Source organism: Grampus griseus (genome assembly GCF_964374135.1).
Source record: "Grampus griseus genome assembly, chromosome: 16".
Taxonomy (NCBI): Eukaryota; Metazoa; Chordata; class Mammalia; order Artiodactyla; family Delphinidae; genus Grampus; species Grampus griseus.
In genome coordinates this window covers 59,215,189-59,233,490 of record NC_139010.1, presented here as the reverse complement: position 1 = coordinate 59,233,490, position 18,302 = coordinate 59,215,189, and the positions used below count along the sequence as shown (strand labels likewise).

General features: G+C 36.9%; 1 protein-coding gene across 2 annotated transcripts in view; it reads right to left on the bottom strand.

The window, feature by feature from the left end:
- Positions 1–225: 225 nt before the first annotated feature.
- Positions 226–18,302, bottom strand: part of SLF2 (SMC5-SMC6 complex localization factor 2) — a 39,432-nt gene continuing 21,355 nt past the window's right edge. The window contains exons 10-20 of one of the 2 annotated variants that reach the window (XM_082674016.1): positions 18,178–18,253; positions 17,235–17,376; positions 13,064–13,166; positions 11,979–12,155; positions 10,513–10,610; positions 9,690–9,777; positions 7,305–7,436; positions 6,813–6,890; positions 5,072–5,158; positions 2,849–2,917; positions 226–401 (exon numbers count right to left, since the gene is read on the bottom strand). In XM_082674016.1, the coding sequence (XP_082530142.1) occupies positions 366–401; positions 2,849–2,917; positions 5,072–5,158; positions 6,813–6,890; positions 7,305–7,436; positions 9,690–9,777; positions 10,513–10,610; positions 11,979–12,155; positions 13,064–13,166; positions 17,235–17,376; positions 18,178–18,253 (1,086 nt within the window). In that variant the 3' untranslated portion in view covers positions 226–365. Of the gene's footprint in view, positions 402–2,848; positions 2,918–5,071; positions 5,159–6,812; positions 6,891–7,304; positions 7,437–9,689; positions 9,778–10,502; positions 10,611–11,978; positions 12,156–13,063; positions 13,167–17,234; positions 17,377–18,177; positions 18,254–18,302 lie in introns of those variants that run through there. The other variant, XR_014297898.1, reaches the window with a different exon arrangement.

Here is an 18,302-nt window from a genome sequence, read left to right as displayed (position 1 = left end):
CTGTGATTATCCAAGTGCCGCAAATACAATCCAAACAAACAAACAAAAAAGATAACTGGCTTAAAATTTAACAAGAGTTAACAGGGGAAGGTTAGACATGCAACTATCAGCTGCTTCCACCCCTCCCGTCTTGTTATGGGATTCTGCTCTTTTAAAAGGCTGGTTGCCTTTTTAAGCGGATCGCATTTCGTATCTGCTTCAGAAATGGCAATTTCTTCATTACCAGCTTCATACTAGATATTCAAGTAGCACATTTGCTGAACATTTTCTTGGCCTTCCACTGGGTTCTGTACTACTTTCTACTCCTTTAGGAAAGACTCTTATTGAATTTCTCTTGGTTCATAATTTTGCTGCTGCAACTCCTGTTAAGAATCTGGTACCCAGAAGTCATGAAGCTGCCCCTAGAAAAGGGAAGGGGGAAAAAAACAGAATAAAGGAAAATCAGATTATGAATTAATCCTTATAAAACCACTAATCATCAGACAATGCGCTTTGATAATGAAAGTAATAAAGTTTTGATATTATAAATTGCTCTGAAAATTTACAGTAATCAGATTCAAGTTTCACATTTTATAGTCTAAAAATTTTTAAAAAGTATAAATAAGTACAAGATGTTTTCCTCAGTAACACACACATGTGGAGCGACATATTTAAAAAGATTAAGTAAAAAGTTAAGCTGATTTTTAAAATATTTATTTATTTGGCAGTGCCAGGTCTTAGTTGCGGCATGTGGCATCTTTTTTAGTTGCGGCATGCGGGATCTAGTTCCCTGACCAGGGATCAAACCCGGAGCCCCTGCATTGGGAGTGTGGAGTCTTAACCACTGGACCACCAGCGAAGTCCCTGTTAAGCTGATTAATATAAAGTTTTGGTATTAAATTCTTTTCTGTTTTAATGTTACATGAACAAAAATGGCAAGCCTAAAAAAAAAGTCTACTGAGATTAAAAACTAAAACAAGAACAACAAAATGTTAACTTAAGATTTCTCAAAGACTTCTCTATCTTATGAAGAACACCAACAGCAAAAGAGTCAAAGTGTCATAACACAGTGAGACTGCTTTTCTTAACTAATCTTCAGTGTTCCTGCTACTTTTATAGAAAATATAAGCAACTTCTAGGCCCTGTCTAATGAAAGTATGGTCCCCGGATCAGCAGCATTGGCATCAGTCTGAGAACCTGTTAGGAATGCAGAATATATCAGGCTACACTCCAGATCTATTAAATCAAAATCCGTATTTCAACAAGTTCCTTATTGAAGCCTATGTACATTAAAATTTGAGAAGCAGGGAATTCCCTGGCAGTCCAGCAGTTAGGCCTCTGTGCTTTCACTGCTGAGGGCACAGGTTCAATCCCTGGTCTGGGAACTAAGATCTCACAAGCCACATGGCATGGCCAAATTAAAAATAAATAAATAAAATTTGAGAAGCATTTTCGACAATCCCATATTAGTTGGTTTGTAAATAAGCAGGATGGCAAACTTAATATCAGGTGTTTAAACAATGCTCCTCTTAAGGAAAGTCTCCTTAGATATAACACCAAAACCCTAAGTGACAAAAGAAAAAAAAAGATAAAACCGAACTTCATCATAACGAAAAACTTCTGTTCTACAAATAATATCATCAAAACAATAAAAGACAACATACAGGATGGGAGAAAATACCTGCAAACTATATACCTAATGAGGGACTTATATTTAGAACACATGGAAAATTCTTACAATTAGAAAAATTAAAAATGGGCAAAGGATTTGAACAGACATTTCTTCAAAGAAGCTATATGAGTGGCCAATAAACACATAAAAAGATGCTCAACATCATTAGTTATTAGGGAAATGCAAATTAAAATCACAATGACATTCCATGTCCAACCCCCTACTATGACTATATCAAAAAGACAGATAATAACAAGTGTTGGCAAGAACGTGGAGAAATCAGAAACCTCACACATTCTGGTGGGAATGTAAAACAGTGAAGCCACTTTGGAAAACAGTCTGGCAGTTCCTCAAAACATTTAACACAGAATTACTATATGATCCAACAATCCCACTCCCAGGTATATGCCCAAAATGTTTTCATTTGAAATCATACATTTACACCAAAACCTATACACAAATGTTCATGGAAGCATTACTCATAACAGCCAGGAAGTGGAAACAACTCAGATGTCCATTTAATAAGCAGATATATAAAATGTGGTATATCCATAATGAAATATTATTTGGCAATAGAAAGGACACACAACATGCTACAATATGGATTAACTTAACATTATGTTACATAAAAGAAGCCAGTCATAAAAGACTACATCATATATGATTCCATTTGTATGAAATATAAAAAACAGGCAACTCTATACAGACAGAAAGTGGATTAGTGGTTGCCTAGGGCGTGGAGTGGGGACAGGAGTGCAGGTGGTTGGGAATGAGAAGTGACTGCTAATAGGTATGTGATCTCTTTTTGGAGTGACAAAAATGTTCTAAAGTTAGATTGTGGTGATGACTGCACAACTCTGTGCATATACTAAAAAATACTGTACACTTTGGGTGAAATGAATGATATGTGAATTTTATCTTAATAAAGATATTAAGAAAAATACTCCACGAGAAATAACCTCCATTTGATGCAGTGTAACATTTTAAAATGGGGTCAAACACCTTTGGAAATAAATTAATGAATATAAGAGCAAACAGAAATTTAAAAACCATACATAAAATATTATACTGGGGTTTTCAGTTCATTTTAGGATACCTAGAAGCAAGTGCTCTGTCATGATTTTTTTTTAACAGTATGAAGAAATAACATTTAGCAAAACTACTGAGAATAAATGAAACTGTTTAATAAAACGACACCTGAGTAGGTCGACAGTTCTGGATTATTTCCTGCCATTTTCCATGTATCCTGGCAACCAAGTCTTTTACCTTAAAAATATCAAGAAGGGGAAAAGGGATCAGAGCAAAACAATTTAATGCTTGATACAAAAGACCTGATAGCTGTGACAGACCCACACCCAACAACTCAATGTGGTTTCTGTTAAGAAAGAGAGAATAAACTCCTCAACTTCTGGAGGGGCTTTCAAGTCATAGTGATTACTAAGACCTTCCTTCATCACCATATCTAAAATACTGAATGCTTAGGACTCCATTTTTCCATTAGTTACTAACGATCATCCAGAAAAACACACTCCCTGCCTTCAAGACACTTATATTTTCAACTTGCTGTCTTTTGAACACCGAAAAGGGAAGCTGAAGAGTGGCCTTTGTTACAGGACCCAAAGCTTTGGCTGTTCCCTGCCTTCCAAGTTCTATTTGAAAGACTCAAGGCCACAAAAAAAGGGTTGTCATCTGTTCCTTTTCACATTATTACAAGATCCAAAATTCAATGTTAAGCCTCTCTAGGTTTTTGCAAAGTACAGTGGACTCTTGAACAACGTGGGGGTTAGTGGTGCCAAGACGCCGCACAGCAGAAAATCATACTGCTCTCTCTGCCTCAAAAACAAAGAAAGTGATAAATGACTTACCCAAGGGCAGGAAGCTAAAATGGTTTGGACAGAATCAGTACTCAAATCCGTGTTGTTCAAAGGTAGACTACACTATGAATCCTCTTCTTTTTTTTTTTAGCAGTACGCGGGCCTCTCTCACTGTTGTGGCCTCTCTCGTTGCAGAGCACAGGCTCCGGATGTGCAGGCTCAGTGGCCATGGCTCACGGGCCTAGCCGCTCCGCGGCATGTGGGATCTTCCCGGACTGGGGCACGAACCCGTGTCCCCTGCATCGGCAGGCGGACTCTCAACCACTGTGCCACCAGGGAAGCCCCTATGAATCCTCTTTAAATACCTGATCTATTCCTGTATTTGGAGGTTTAGCAAGTCTCTGTGTGAAACTCCTACCATATTAGAGATTCTCAGTTAGTTCCTGGACATAATTGCTTGACAAAATGTTTTATTTAATTAAATTAATTTATTTATTTGGTCGTGCCACACAGCATGTGGGATCTTAGTTCCCTGACCAGGGATCGCACCCACGCCCTCCGCAGTGGATGCACAGAGTCTTAACCGCTAGACTGCCTGGGAAGTCCCAACAAAGTGTTTTAAACAGGTCAGGAATTTTATAGTTGCTTTAAGTTATTTCAGGGTCTGCTTTTTTCTCCATTTAGAGTTCAGCAGATTCAGTTTCTCTAAAACAAGCACCACCTTTTTCTACCAGAGGCTTGTGGAGAGGCATGCAATTCATCTATTTCAGCAAGACCATCCCCTGAAAGCAACTGCCACAGACCTCTGTGTCATTCTCTGCTCTAAGTAAGAGGAGCCCTGGCACCAGTCTATGCCCAGCCTCTTGGCTTTAAGAAACAAAAACCTTGGGTGGTCCTCCTTAGCATGTCTGTCAGCAGTAGCCACTACCACCAAGTTCTATGGGCCAGTAACTCTAGTTAATGTTCAAAAGAATGTGCTTCTGAAACTACAGTTTCCACTCTAAGGCAAAGAGCTATCCGCTACATGTATTTGAAAATCTGCAATCTGATACAATTTCATTAGCTGCTCATTTTTGTATTTAACTTAAATCTATTTAAATACAGATACTAAATCTAAATGGGAATTGTTGAAATATCTAACCTTTACAGCTAATTAATGTAAAATATAAAGTTACAAAGCTGAAACCTCACATTCAATGACTATCCAAACACAAATGGCAAGAATGGATCGGCTCTACACTACAAAAGCTAAAAGATGATTTAGAATAAAAAAAATCCTCAGAAGAAAAAGTTTCCAGAAAATCCTGTTATGTTTCAGGAAAAATCGTCAAATTGTTTTATTAATACCGAAGTTGCTTTCCTAACTCCATACTCATATATTCAGCTTGTCTTAAAATGTATTTGCTTTGAGATTCCCCCCCTGCTTTACTTTCAATCTAGCTAGAAGTACTTAGTAGAAGTTAATTTGTTATTAAAGGAGAAAGTCATATTTCTAATCTTATATGTTCCTTCTTAAAGAGAGGCTTATACGTATTACTCAAGTATTAACGAAACCAAGGTTAAACAAACAAACAAAAAGCTAACAATAAGAAAAACACACACTTACCTTAGTTCTATAAAACAGTCTTGCATCTTCCCTAATATCACACTTAACATGCTTTTCTAAAGCCCCACAGAGGTGCACAAAGTGCTTCTGTGTAAAACAAATGCAAGGGATGAAAACAACTCTGAAGCATTACAAATTAACAAAGAAAAGATCATGTAGCTAGGACAGCTAACAATCATTTTAAAAAATCTACCTTAGCAATTTCTGATATTAACTATCCAACATAATAGCAGTCATATCAGTAAAAAGTACTAACTGCCACAACAATAAGACTGTTATAGTTTATTGCTAGTTAATGCATAAAATATACACAAAAATAAAGGTTGTTTTGCTATGTATTAAGGCACATTAATGAAAATTAACCCTAGAATTCAGACTGTGAAGTAGTGCCTAGAAATTTAAGAGTCTTTCCATTAACACACTCTCTAATGAAATATTCAAGTAACAGCTAACCTATTTTTTTCTCTATGAACAAAAGGAGGTTTAGTGGTAGTTCCTTGAAAAATTAAGTGCCCTAAGTTTTAGAAGTGTATAGTCCAAAACAGTCACACTCATATATATATACTAAGGTTGAATATACTAAGGTGAGAATGTAAATGAACATTTTTTGGGAGGGAAATGTGATAACAACCATTTTTAAATAATTAAAATTTGAAAAATTTATAACCTTTGATCTAGCATTTCTACTTCTAGGAATTTACCCTACAGAAATGCTTCCAAAGGTTTGTGTTAGCACTGTGTGTAATCACACAGAAAGGAATGTTCATCAATAAACGTTTTGAAATACTACAGTTATGAGATAGACGTGCCAGTAATTTACAGTGGGGGGAAAAAGAAAGACAAGTTGCAAATAATATGAATAACATGACCTCATTAAAATATAATTATGTTAGTATATGCATAAATTATGGAGAAATTTATAGGAGGGCACTGGATTATAAAGTCTTTCACTTTCTACCTTATATGGTTTTATAATAATTGAATTTTAAAGCAATAATCATTGATTGTTTTCTAATCAGAAAAAAATAATTTAAAAATGTAAAGACCATATATAAGAACAGATAGATGACTATGTTAGGTTCCAATCAGGAGAGCAAACAATAGTTCTATGTACAGCAGTGTTTATAAAAAGACATGAACCAGTCTTGTGTCCTTCTGATCAGGCCTAAGGAGATACAAAGTTTTAAACAGGGGTTGGATTACCTAAGGTGTGAAACATGAAGAATTAAACAAGAACTTTCCCCAGGAGTATGGAACATGATAGGACAGGAAGAATAAAATAATTCAAAATGAAAATCTTAATATGGTGAGATAATTTAGAAATGCATATCTGAAGTAGCCTGACTTACCATCAGTTTAATTTTGAAGGCAAACATTATTTCTAAATAAAAAGGAAGTGGAGTGGGAGTAGAGATGGGAAGAAACCAGCTAAGAGCTAGCCCATTTGGTATCTGGTGATCTTGATATCTTATTAATGTATTACACTACTGCCAAGTTATCACAGTTAAGTCCCACTCCAGTAAACAGAACTAACATGTGTAGACAAATAATTTTTGTCAGTGACATGGCTGCAAGGTTACTATTACTTCTCTCTTTCCAGTGTACACTCGGATTTCTATAGAGAATCCAAAGGTAACTTGATAAAAGTTATTTTATTAAGTTTTCTCCTATATAAAGAATGTTCATTTATTCCATCAATAGTGACACTTATTAAAAACAAAAAACACTAAAAAATACCTACCCGTTGTCCAGAAGAAAAAGAGTGAGAACAACTAACTTCACCGACTAAATGAAGAAGAATGTAGGTCAGGTAATATGCCTGGTAGAGAAATGAATAAAATCAACACCCATGAATTAGCTAGAATACATGTCATCCCAGTTTATACATTAGGAAAGCTGCCTAGGAAGGATTAAGGATTTGCTCAAGTTAACTGAGCTGGTTAGTAAGGAAAAGCCAAGCATTTATCCCAGGTTTCTGATTTCTAACTCAAGTGCATTCCTTTTACCACCTCATGACTGCCCTGGTAAAGGGCTACAAAAAATACTCCCAGTATTAAATTACCAACAACCATCCTTTTACCTCAATCCTCAAGTCAACTGAAGAATTTCATGACAGCAATAAACAAAAATATCATTCACTATATAATTGTGTTTGCTAGAATGTTATCTAGTCTCTAAACCCAGAAACGTCCATGGTTAAGATCATCTTTTGAGATGATCTAGCCGTGGATACCTGCTTTTCAAGTTCCAAATGAAGACTATCATCAATAGTGCCATTTGGTTGTTCAGCCCTTTTCTTCAAGACCATTTTCTTCAACAAATCTGAAGGCTTCATTTGCACAAGATAGCGATGCAAGACTGATATCTATCAAAAGAAAGAGGAGACACTGAATAATTTTTGCCTTCTCTAATTTTGCCCCTTTAGCTTCTTATAGTCCAGTGATATTCACTTAACTTAAAAGTCCCCAATTGACCCACCAAGGTCATGTGACTTTTCTGTACTATTAAACTTCACTGCAATAAAATGAGAGTAAAAAAAAGTCCCCAATTGCTTTAAAGGGATCTTATTTTATTTTTATGGCTGTGCCATGCAGCTTGCAGGATCTTATTTCTTCGTTCAGGGATTGAACCCAGGCCCCAGCAGTGAAAGTGCTAAGCCCTAACCACTGGACAACCAGGGAATTCCCTAAAAGGGATATTAAAGATTTAGTACTTGTAATTGAGGATGAAAACTTAAGGAGGAGACCAAACGGCATTACAATAGAGGTCAAAGGGAGGACTTTCTTTGAGAAATTATTTGAAAGGCAGCAGAGTTGAATCTTCCTCCCTGTGAGTAGCATTATTGAATTCTGAAAATTCTTTTTAAAAATAAATTTATTTATTTATTTATTTATGGCTGCGTTGGGTCTTTGTCGCTGCACATGGGCTTTTCTCTAGTTGTGGCGAGTCGGGGCAACTCTTCGTTGCAGTGCGTGGGGCTTCTCATTGAGGTGGCTTCTCTTGTTGCGGAGCATGGGCTCTAAGCACGCGGGCTTCAGTAGTTGTGAAGCACGGGCTTAGCTGCTCTGCGGCATGTGGGATCTTCCTGGACCAGGGCCTGAACCCGTGTCCCCTGCATTGGTAGGCGGATTCTTAACCACTATGCCACCAGGGAAGTTCAAGAATTCTCTCTTGATGGCAGTAAATATCACTGAAAGGACTGAGAGCTATTTGCTAATTACCCTCGTGGCTCAGGTGTGGTCCCCCAAAAAAATCTAAAATGAAATCTACGTCAACTCTACTAATGTAGAAACCAGCTGTCCTTTCAATCTCTCTGTCTCACAGCACCTTGTGCATACTTCCATCACAGTTCTTGCTACACTGTACCACAATGGTTGCTTAATTCTGTTTCGACCACTACATTATATTTTCAAGGTCAGAGTCTCTATCTTATTCATTTTTTTTTTCTTAATCTGTAGGACCTAACGGATTATCTTGTACTGAACTGCAGTTCAAACAAGAACACCACATCTAGATCAGGTTCTGTGTTGAGTTTTCAGATTCAACTATGAATAACCCCATTAGTGTTACTATGCTTGTAAAAAGCCTTCAGGACTTCTCAGAGTGGGGTTTCTATAGGACATGTTTATACACACTCATATACACACTCATACATGATATATTCACTACTGGGCAACCACATTTAAGCTCTATAATTTAAAGACTTTAATATTAAAATAGGTACAAGATGAAATTAATGTTTAACAGTTCTACAATTTCTAATCTGGTGATAAAATTACTAACATTGACAAGGTGAACTAATTAAATAATGTCATATTTATATAGCACATTACGATTTTCCCAGTACTTTTTTTTTTTTTTTAATTTATTTTTGGCTGCATTGGGTCTTCATTGCTGCGCATAGGCTTTCTCTAATTGTGGCAAGCGGGGGCTACTCTTCGTTGTAGTGCGTGGGCTTCTCATTGCGGTGGCTTCTCTTGCTGCAAAGCATGGGCTCTAGGTGTGCGGGCTTCAGTAGTTGCAGCGCACAGACTCAGTAGTCGTGGCGCACAAGCTTAGTTGCTCCGTGGCATGTGGGATCTTCCTGGACCAGGGCTCAAACCTGTGTCCCTTGCATTGGCAGGCAGATTCTTAACCACTGTGCCACCAGGGAAGCCCTTTCCCAGTACTTTTAATACATTAATTCATCTAATTGTCCACAACCATCCTATGTGGTAGAGGGTGTGATACTGTCTCTATTTCACACATAAAGAAACTGGGTCTCATTAGTTAAGTACCATGCTAAAGATTACATGAATAGTATTATGCCTGAGTTAGGATCTATTTTTTTTTTTTTTTTTTTTTTTGCGATACGCGGGCCTCTCACTGTTGTGGCCTCTCCCGTTGCGGAGCACAGGCTCAGCGGCCATGGCTCACGGGCCCAGCCGCTCCGCGGCATGTGGGATCTACCCGGACCGGGGCACGAACCCACGTCCCCTGCATCGGCAGGTGGACTCTCAACCACTGCACCACCAGGGAAGCCCATAACCTCAGTATTTTTGACGTAGGATCCATCAATTTTCTCTACACGTCACTAGCTCTCCCATTTATTAAAAGAAAACAAAAATGTTATTTATACCTGCAGATTATTCGCATTAGGGATATCTTCATGTTTCTCATCCAAAAGCTTTGAAATAATCACTAGGCTGAGGCACTGTCTCAGTTGCCTGGAATTAGAATTTTAAAGTATTTAGAATGTGTTTAATGAATACTGCTTAAGAAGCAAATGAAGTTTGCAAAAAGAAGTTCTAATTCGAAACATAGCTAATGTTTCAAAAGAAGGCTATACAAGAATATAAAAGCTATACTAGAACAGTAAAATTTTCATGTAAAATATTTGTACACAAAGTTAAAGTTGCCTGAAGCTCAGGAAAACCATTAAGAGCCTTTATCTTTGACCCTGATGATTTACTGTTAGAAAATCTATTTTACTGCCGGGATTTCTTTTTTTTTTGCGGAGCACAGGAGGCTCCGGACGTGCAGGCTCAGCGGCCATGGCTCACGGGCCCAGCCGCTCCACGGCATGTGAGATCTTCCCAGACCAGGGCGCAAACCTGCATCCCCTGCATCAGCAGGCGGACTCTCAACCACTGTGCCACCAGGGAAGCCCTGGGATTTCTTTTTACTAAAGTCAAAAAAAAAACAAAAGCAAACTGATTTATTTTCATGGTATATGCCATCTATATTATCAGATAAGCTAAAATTAAACATCAAGAATATTACAAACTGATCTAAGTATCAGAATCAGGCTGTCTATGCCTTTTCCCACAACTGAATATGAAATGAAATAAAAGACTCTGATTTAACATTCAAGGAATGATTAAAGGAAATAAAGGACCTAAAAGCATTTCATTAATGTAAACATACATTTTTCTTAGTGTTTAATTCTCACTTTTCAATACCTTCCACGTGATGTCCAGTTAGGGACCAGCTGTACCAACCACAGAAGGTTGTGGGGATGACTGGAGAGTTCATTTATGGCCAGACAGAGTTCAGGCACCTGAAAACAAACAGTGAGCAAGATTTTTCAAATAGGTCAGTGGAATCAAATATCTAACAGATCACCCACATCCCTTCTTAATGAAGCATTATTATAAAAAGAGCATTCATTTTTAGAAACAGCATGGAGTACACATATTCAGTGTTTTTTTTTTGCGGTACGTGGGCCTCTCACTGTTGTGGCCTCTCCCGTTGCGGAGCACAGACTCCGGACGCGCAGGCCCAGCGGCCATGGCTCACGGGCCCAGCCGCTCCGCAGCATGTGGGATCCTCCTGGATCGGGGCACGAACCCGTGTCCCCTGCATCGGCAGGCGGACTCCCAACCACTGCGCCACCAGGGAAGCCCCCACATATTCAGTTTTATCTTAAACTCTAGAATAGACTGAATAGATACATTTACCAGAATTTCATTTGGCTTTTGTGTTTTGGGCTACATCATATCTATCTGTATTTAAACAGTCCTTCGAAGAATAAAGTCTAAGTACACATACCAGTTTCCAAAGGTATATAATGAGAGTTGCACAAGATAATACATGTTCCTGATTTGGGATTTCTTGAATTTTAGGAATCAACTATTCCAGTATTTAAAGTCTAACAGAACTGCTTCAAAATAATCCCTGAGTAGGGAAGGGAAGTATGGGATGAGGGTAAGAGATGAGATAAGATTGATTATGTCTTGATAATTGTTGAAGTTGGGTGATAAGTATTTAGGGGTTCATTAAACTCTTCTCTCTACTTTTGCATGTTTGACATTTTCCACCAAAAAAGGCTGAAAAATATAATTTAAAAAAACCTAACAAAAACTATACATGTTTACCACCAATGGCTGCAGAAATTCAACTCAACTTCTTGCTGTTATGTATGATTCACTCTATCATTTCATTTAGGTCTCTGTTCAAAGGTCACTTCAGAAAGGGCTTCCTTAACTGCCTCATATGAAATAGTAGAGCATCCCTGCCTTGTCCTGCTTTATTGTAATTTGTAGCACTTATTACAACTTAACGTGATATTATAATCTACATTTACATTGTTTATAACCTAACCCTTTGACTAGAATAGAAGTGCTGGGAGAGCAAGGGCTTTGTCTTCTTCACAGCTTTATCTCTAGCACCTGCATTAATGCTCGGCCCACAGTAAATCCCCAGTAAACATAACACATTTTTTGTGGAATGAATTAACTGCAGTTTTAGAAAAGATTCAGTTTCATGAATTTAAATACAGTGCCAGCACAGATAGTCGTTTCTTCAGTTTATTTTTCATCTGCTGAGCACCTTAACTGAGGTTACAAACTTTCAATTCTGCATGCACTATGAAAGTCAAATTGTGATGCTATACAAAAAACAATATTAAAATTTTAAGTAATGTTACCTTTGTATTCCAATCTCTGATGTTTTTCATCAGGTTTATCAGGAGGCTTTGAAAGTCTACTAGAGGAATCTGTTTCAGTTGTTTTTCCAGACTCATTTTAAACAACATTAAAATCAGTAACATTATTTCACAATCCTGGTAACCTTCCGGATGTATAGATGTACACAAGCCTAGAAACTTTGACACATATCAGAGACAAAACAACTTAAGGAGATATATTTTGCTTGAAGAGTTTAATTATAAAAACTTTTTAACAAAAAATGCAAAAGAGAACTATATAGAAATTGAAACATCAGTTGTCTAGGAAGAAGGCAAGAAATACTCATGTTAATAGTTGACTTGATAAGTATCTTCTTCCCCATTTTTAATTTTCAAAATTTTCTTAACAGTTCAATATCACTGATTTGATTCAGCCACTAAAAATGTTTTAACACTGTTATTAATTCTTGGTCACTAAGTTATACTGTAAGTTACAATTTTTTTCTTCATATATTCTAGTTCTAAAAAATTACTGGTTTCAAAACTACTAGTAGCAAAAAGCTTCTTGGTAAAGGTATTCCTAGAACTATTTTAATCACATAATTCTGATTCAAAGTTCCCTTTCGTTCCTAATATTAAAACAAAAATAAGGGACTTCCCTGGTTTGTGTCAGGGTTAGTGGTCCAGTGGTTAAGACTCCACGCAGGGAACTAAGATCCCGCATGCCACACAGTGCGGCCAAAAAACAAAACAAAAAATAAATAAAACAGCAAAAACAACCTTTAATATGAACATTATTGCTAAGAAATTTCAGAGACTAGAAATCCCATGGTAAAACACTAGTGAATTTTTTTTTTTTTTTAATTTGGCTGTGCTGTGTCTTAGTTGTGGCACACGGGATCTTCGTTGCTGTGTGCGGGATCTTCAATGCGTCCTGAGGGGATCCAGTTCCCTAAGATCGAACCTGGGCCCCCTGCATTGGGAGCGTGGAGTCTTAACCACTGGACCACCAAGGAAGTCCCTGATTTTGTTTTAAAACCATTAAGCAAAAAACTAAGTGGTTCCAGCTCTGTGCTAAAGACATACAAAAAAGAGTTTTCTCCTACCTTGACCACATTTAAAATGTTGGTTTCAGGGAGAGATGAAAATATTGGCTTACAAGAAGAATCTTCACTTCCTTTCACCCCCAGTGTCATCTGTGTTTCAGAACTATGGAAGAGTGAATAAAAACAATGTGAAATTATGCACAAAACTGTGAGAAGTACTGAACAACAAAAGTTTTACTGAGGTATAATTTACATACAATAAAAGGAATACACACATTTAAAATTTTGATGATATGTATACTAGTGTAACCACCATCCAAATCAAGAAACAGAACATTTCTATAATACCTCAAAAGTCCCTTCATGTCAGATCCGAGTCAATCGGCTATCTCCACTCCAGGTAAATTTGATTTCTATTTCTATGCATTAGTTTTCCCTTGAACAGCTACTTTTTTTTTTTTTTTTAAGGTAAGAAATGGATTTATTTAGAGAGAAACACACTCCACAGACAGAGTGGGGGCCATCTCAGAAGGTGAGAAAGGCCAAACAGCTACTTTTTATGAGGCGTTCTCTCTGTTGCTCTTGGTGTCAGAGAGCTATGTAGAAGGTGGCTCTGACTACAAAGAACTCATAATATTTAAAGGCCTCATAAGTGGCCCAACAAAACTTCCACAGCAATATAAACAATTCTAAGCACCCCAATTTTGGTTGAGGAATCAGTGAAGGTTCATGGAAGAGGAGACACATGAATTTGGCCTTCAAAACATAGATAATATTTTCTTGTTTTATTTTTTTTTGAATAAATAACCCTTTCATATGGTTTAAAAAAAAAAGTTAAAAGAAATTAAGGCACAGTGTGCTGAAGAGAATTGTCCTCCCAGTCTAGGCCTTCAGCCACTCATTTCCCCTCCTCACAGACAATCAGTACTAGTTTTAGTCCTTCCTCCCACAGGCATTTTATATACATATAAATAAATATGAATACACTCCCCACTGCTTTAATACAAATGGTAGCATACTATACACTCTGTTGTGCACCTCTCTTTCTTCATTTAATATGTCTTAGAGATACTCCTATAACTACATGGGAAGAACTTTATTTTTTAAAATATCTGCTCAGTAGTCCTGTGTCCATTCCTAGCTATACAACCTCAGGCAAGTTACTTAATCTTTCTGTGCCTCACTCACCTGTAAATGGGAATGAAAAAACTATCTAGTAGTTGAAGTGACTATTAAATGAAGTACTCTATATTAAGCCCCCAGAACCATGTCTGGCACATAGTAAACAATATGTAATGTTCGTAATTCTACTCTTATAAACAGTGCTTCAACAAGTGAGACAGATAATTTTGGTGAGCAGACACTGAGGATGGAGGTGAGGGACTAGCATGAGGAAGATCCCATGCAGCAATGGCTAATGTGGAGGAACAGCAACAGAATCAATTTGGTTAGAACAACAGGGTGAACAAAACAGAAAACAGGTCAGAGTCAACTGTAGAGTCTTAAATACAGGTGTAAAGGTTTACTAGTGGAGAAAAAAGCTTTCATAAAAGGAATCCTGTAACAATGAAAGGAATAAATATCTTGGAGGTGGAAAGCCCCCACGGAAAAGGAGATTTTTGCCAGGCTAGGCAAGAAACGAGGATCTGAGTTAGACTGACACCGGGAATGAAAAGGCAAGAATAGTTGTGAGATAGGTAGAGGAAGAGGAACACAGGGATGTGACAACTGATGGAATACAGACTAGAAAGAGGTTAGGACTAGGTCTGTATTTCCTGCAGAATAATGGTAAAGAAAAGAACTGTCCTAGTATCCTTTAACATCTTACTCTCCCCACCTGAATATTTACTCTAACAACCTTTAAACATTTTTCACTCCAAACCTCCCATTTGGATAGCAACTTGCTACTGTGAACATGCACATATATACCAGCAAAAATGGATAAGCTGCATGTGAGTCCTAGTGAGAAGAGTCAGTTGTGGTATTTCAACAGAATTCACTCTCGTGCTCATGTTGTTTAAACAGGTATTTGATTATGTTTCGCTGATTCCTTCACCAGCTTACTCTTGCTTACCTGTGTTCATCTTTGCCTACCACTACACAGCAATGGTGGTGACTTACAGCCACCATATCCCGGCTCCCAAACCTGACTGAGGCAACTCTTCAGTTGGTAAATAATCAATCAAAAAAACAATTTTGCTAAGTATTATTTGCATTTATTATGTCTTAATGAAATAATTATATATCTTTATTTCACTATTTCCTCTACAGTACCTGTTCACTACAGTGAAGAAAGGAAAACAAATCTGTTGCATACAACATAAAAATTCACCACACACTATTCAGTTCATTAAATGTTAAATAATAAAATAGTATTTTAACTTTCTAAATATAGGTATTTGAGTATTTTGGTCATGTTTGGGGTTTTTGAACGGTCTGAGAAAGCATTATTTTTCCTATTTAAATGGAATAGGATGGATGATGGACTACACTCTTTATGTGAAAATTTGCTATCCAACGTATTTTCAGATACAGGTTATATCTGAGCAACAAGGAGGGATCCTGTATGGGGTGGAAAGAAATGGAGAGATGAAGAGTTTGGTTCTGGATATACCAAGTAACAAAAATTTGCTTTTTTTTTTTGAAAAAGTGATGAGAATATTCTCATAAAGTTTAAGAACTGTTTTAATTTTTCTTTTTCTGCCTATTTCCTTTGCCCATTTTTCTAATAGGTTATTGATCTTTTTATTAATTTGAAATTAAGCCTTTGTTTGTGACCAGAGTTCCATTCTTATATAGTTGACCCTATTTTGCCTTTTTGTATGTATGTATATATGTATTTATTTATTTTTGGCTGTGTTGGGTCCTCATTGCGGTGCATGGGCTTCTTACTGCGGTGGCTTCTCTTTGTTGTGGAGCAAGGGCTCTAGGTGCGTGGGCTTCAGTAGTTGTGACATGCGGGCTCAGCAGTTGTGGCTCACGGGCTCTAGGAGTGCAGGCTCAGTAGTTGTGGTGCACGGGCTTGGCTGCTCCGTGTCATGTGGGATCTGCCCAGACCAGGGATCGAACCCGTGTCCCCTGCATTGGCAGGCGGATTCTCAACCACTGTGCCACGAGGGAAGTCCCTACACTTGACCCTTAAACAATGCAGGGGTCGGGGCACCCACTTGCCGCAAAGTCAAAATCCTCGTGTAAAGTATAGTTGGCCCTGGACTTATTTTGTTCCACTGATGGAGCTATGAATATCTATCTGCATTTGTCCCATGTTATTATCTGCTAAGGTCAGTCCCACCTCATAACTCTTCTTTCTCAAAACTTTCCTGGGTATTTTTTCTATATGGCTTTAGAATCACTTGTAGAGTCCCAACTCCCCTCGTCCCCACAAAAATCTGACTGGCATTTCTTTATTTTATTTTAATTTTATTGGAGTATAGTTGATTTACAATGTTGTGTTAGTTTCATTTCTTATTAGGATCTCATCAAGTTCACAGTTTACCTCAGGGGTAGCTCTAATGTATTTATGATGCTGAATTTTCCTATCTGGTCTTCTTTTTTGTCTCTTAGTAATGTTTACACACACACACACACACACACACACACACACACACACACACACACACACACACACACACACACACACACACACACACACACACACACACACTTCTATTTAAGTTTATTCCAAGGTATTTAATATATTTTTCTTACTATTGCAAATGAAGTGTATCTTTTAACTAGCTACAGTTCATATACCTTAAGGTTACTAATTTCTCTTTATTAACATTGTACCCTGGCATCCATACCAAATTCTCTTACTGGTTTGCCATAGCTTTTCAGTTGATTCCTAGGCTTCTATGTATACATTAAATCACTTTTTCTGCAAATAATGAATCTTTCACCAACTAATTTCCTATCTTTATATCTCTTTTTTTTTTCTTGTCTAATTGTTTTGGCCAGTAGCTCCAAAATAATGGTAAACAACAATAGGCAGTCTTATTTAAAAAAATTTTTTTTAATTTAAAAAATGTCCCCATTTCTTCCCTGTTAAACATGCTGATGGCATTTAGATTAAGTTAGATGTTAAGAATATATCTAATTCAAGATCCGTTTCAACTTTAAGTTTTAAAAAAAATCAAGCATGAATACTGAATTTATCAAATGAATATTAACTGTTTATATATAAATTGTTTAAAAGACAATTTTTGGAGTTAATTATGAAAAGAACACTTACACTAGGTCATCTTCATTAAAGTCTGGCTGAAGATTCTCCAGAGGGAACAAAGATTTAAAATCAATTCCCATATTGAAAAACACAGCAGCTATATCAGACAATGATGGGATCCAAGGCCAAACTGGTGAATCACTGAAGGTATCTAGTTAACAGAAGAAAATATTTTATCCCAAATCCTGGGTTCACAAACCCATAGTTGCAAGATGACAGTCTGCACATGAAACATGGATTATTACTATGATTTTATAGAAATGGCAGCTGGTAATGATATGTTAACCATATAGTTATTTAGAATGATCATATAGGAATTACAGATTTTCAAATAAATGTGAAGGAAATGACATTTATGAACAAAATATCTGCAAGTGATGGATAAAAGGGTGTAACTCAGGAGGAACATTTTCAGAAGACTGGAAAATAACAACAGTGAAAAACCAACTACTGCTAACACAAAGATTTTACCATGTTCAGTGCCTATATAGTCCCAAGCCTTAAAACAAGTGAAAAAGGTAAATCACAATGCTTGTTTCATTATAAGGGATCTCACAGGTAAGAATGCAAGTGTCATAGTTTTGCAGTGGATACTTTCAATCTTCTCAGTGCATAATCAGTACAATACTGTTGCTCACCAAAAAGCCATGAAAGATAATTGGCTAAATAAACTTGCAACTATTTCCACTTATTCAGCACAGTAAGCTATGTCTTGGTAAAAATTAGGTAAGGGATGCCACTTGCAAGATCTTATACCCTTTTTCTCAATGCAACTAGAAAAATGCACTCATTTTTTATTGGAGTTTCATTTCATTATTAAAGTCTTTATATTACAAAAATAATTTTTTATTCTATATGTCCAAATATCCTAATTGTTTAGTAATACAAAAGAGTTCATGTACAAAGCAACCAATAATTCACACTGTTAATCTCAATACATTTATCTACTCACCATTTCTTATTGTTATTTCCATTAATGTACTTAAAATCTGCACAGACACAATACAGTCTGTATGAACTGACATCATCTGCCAAAGTAGATAAATGATAGAGTATTAAGAGAGAAGAAAGAGCAAA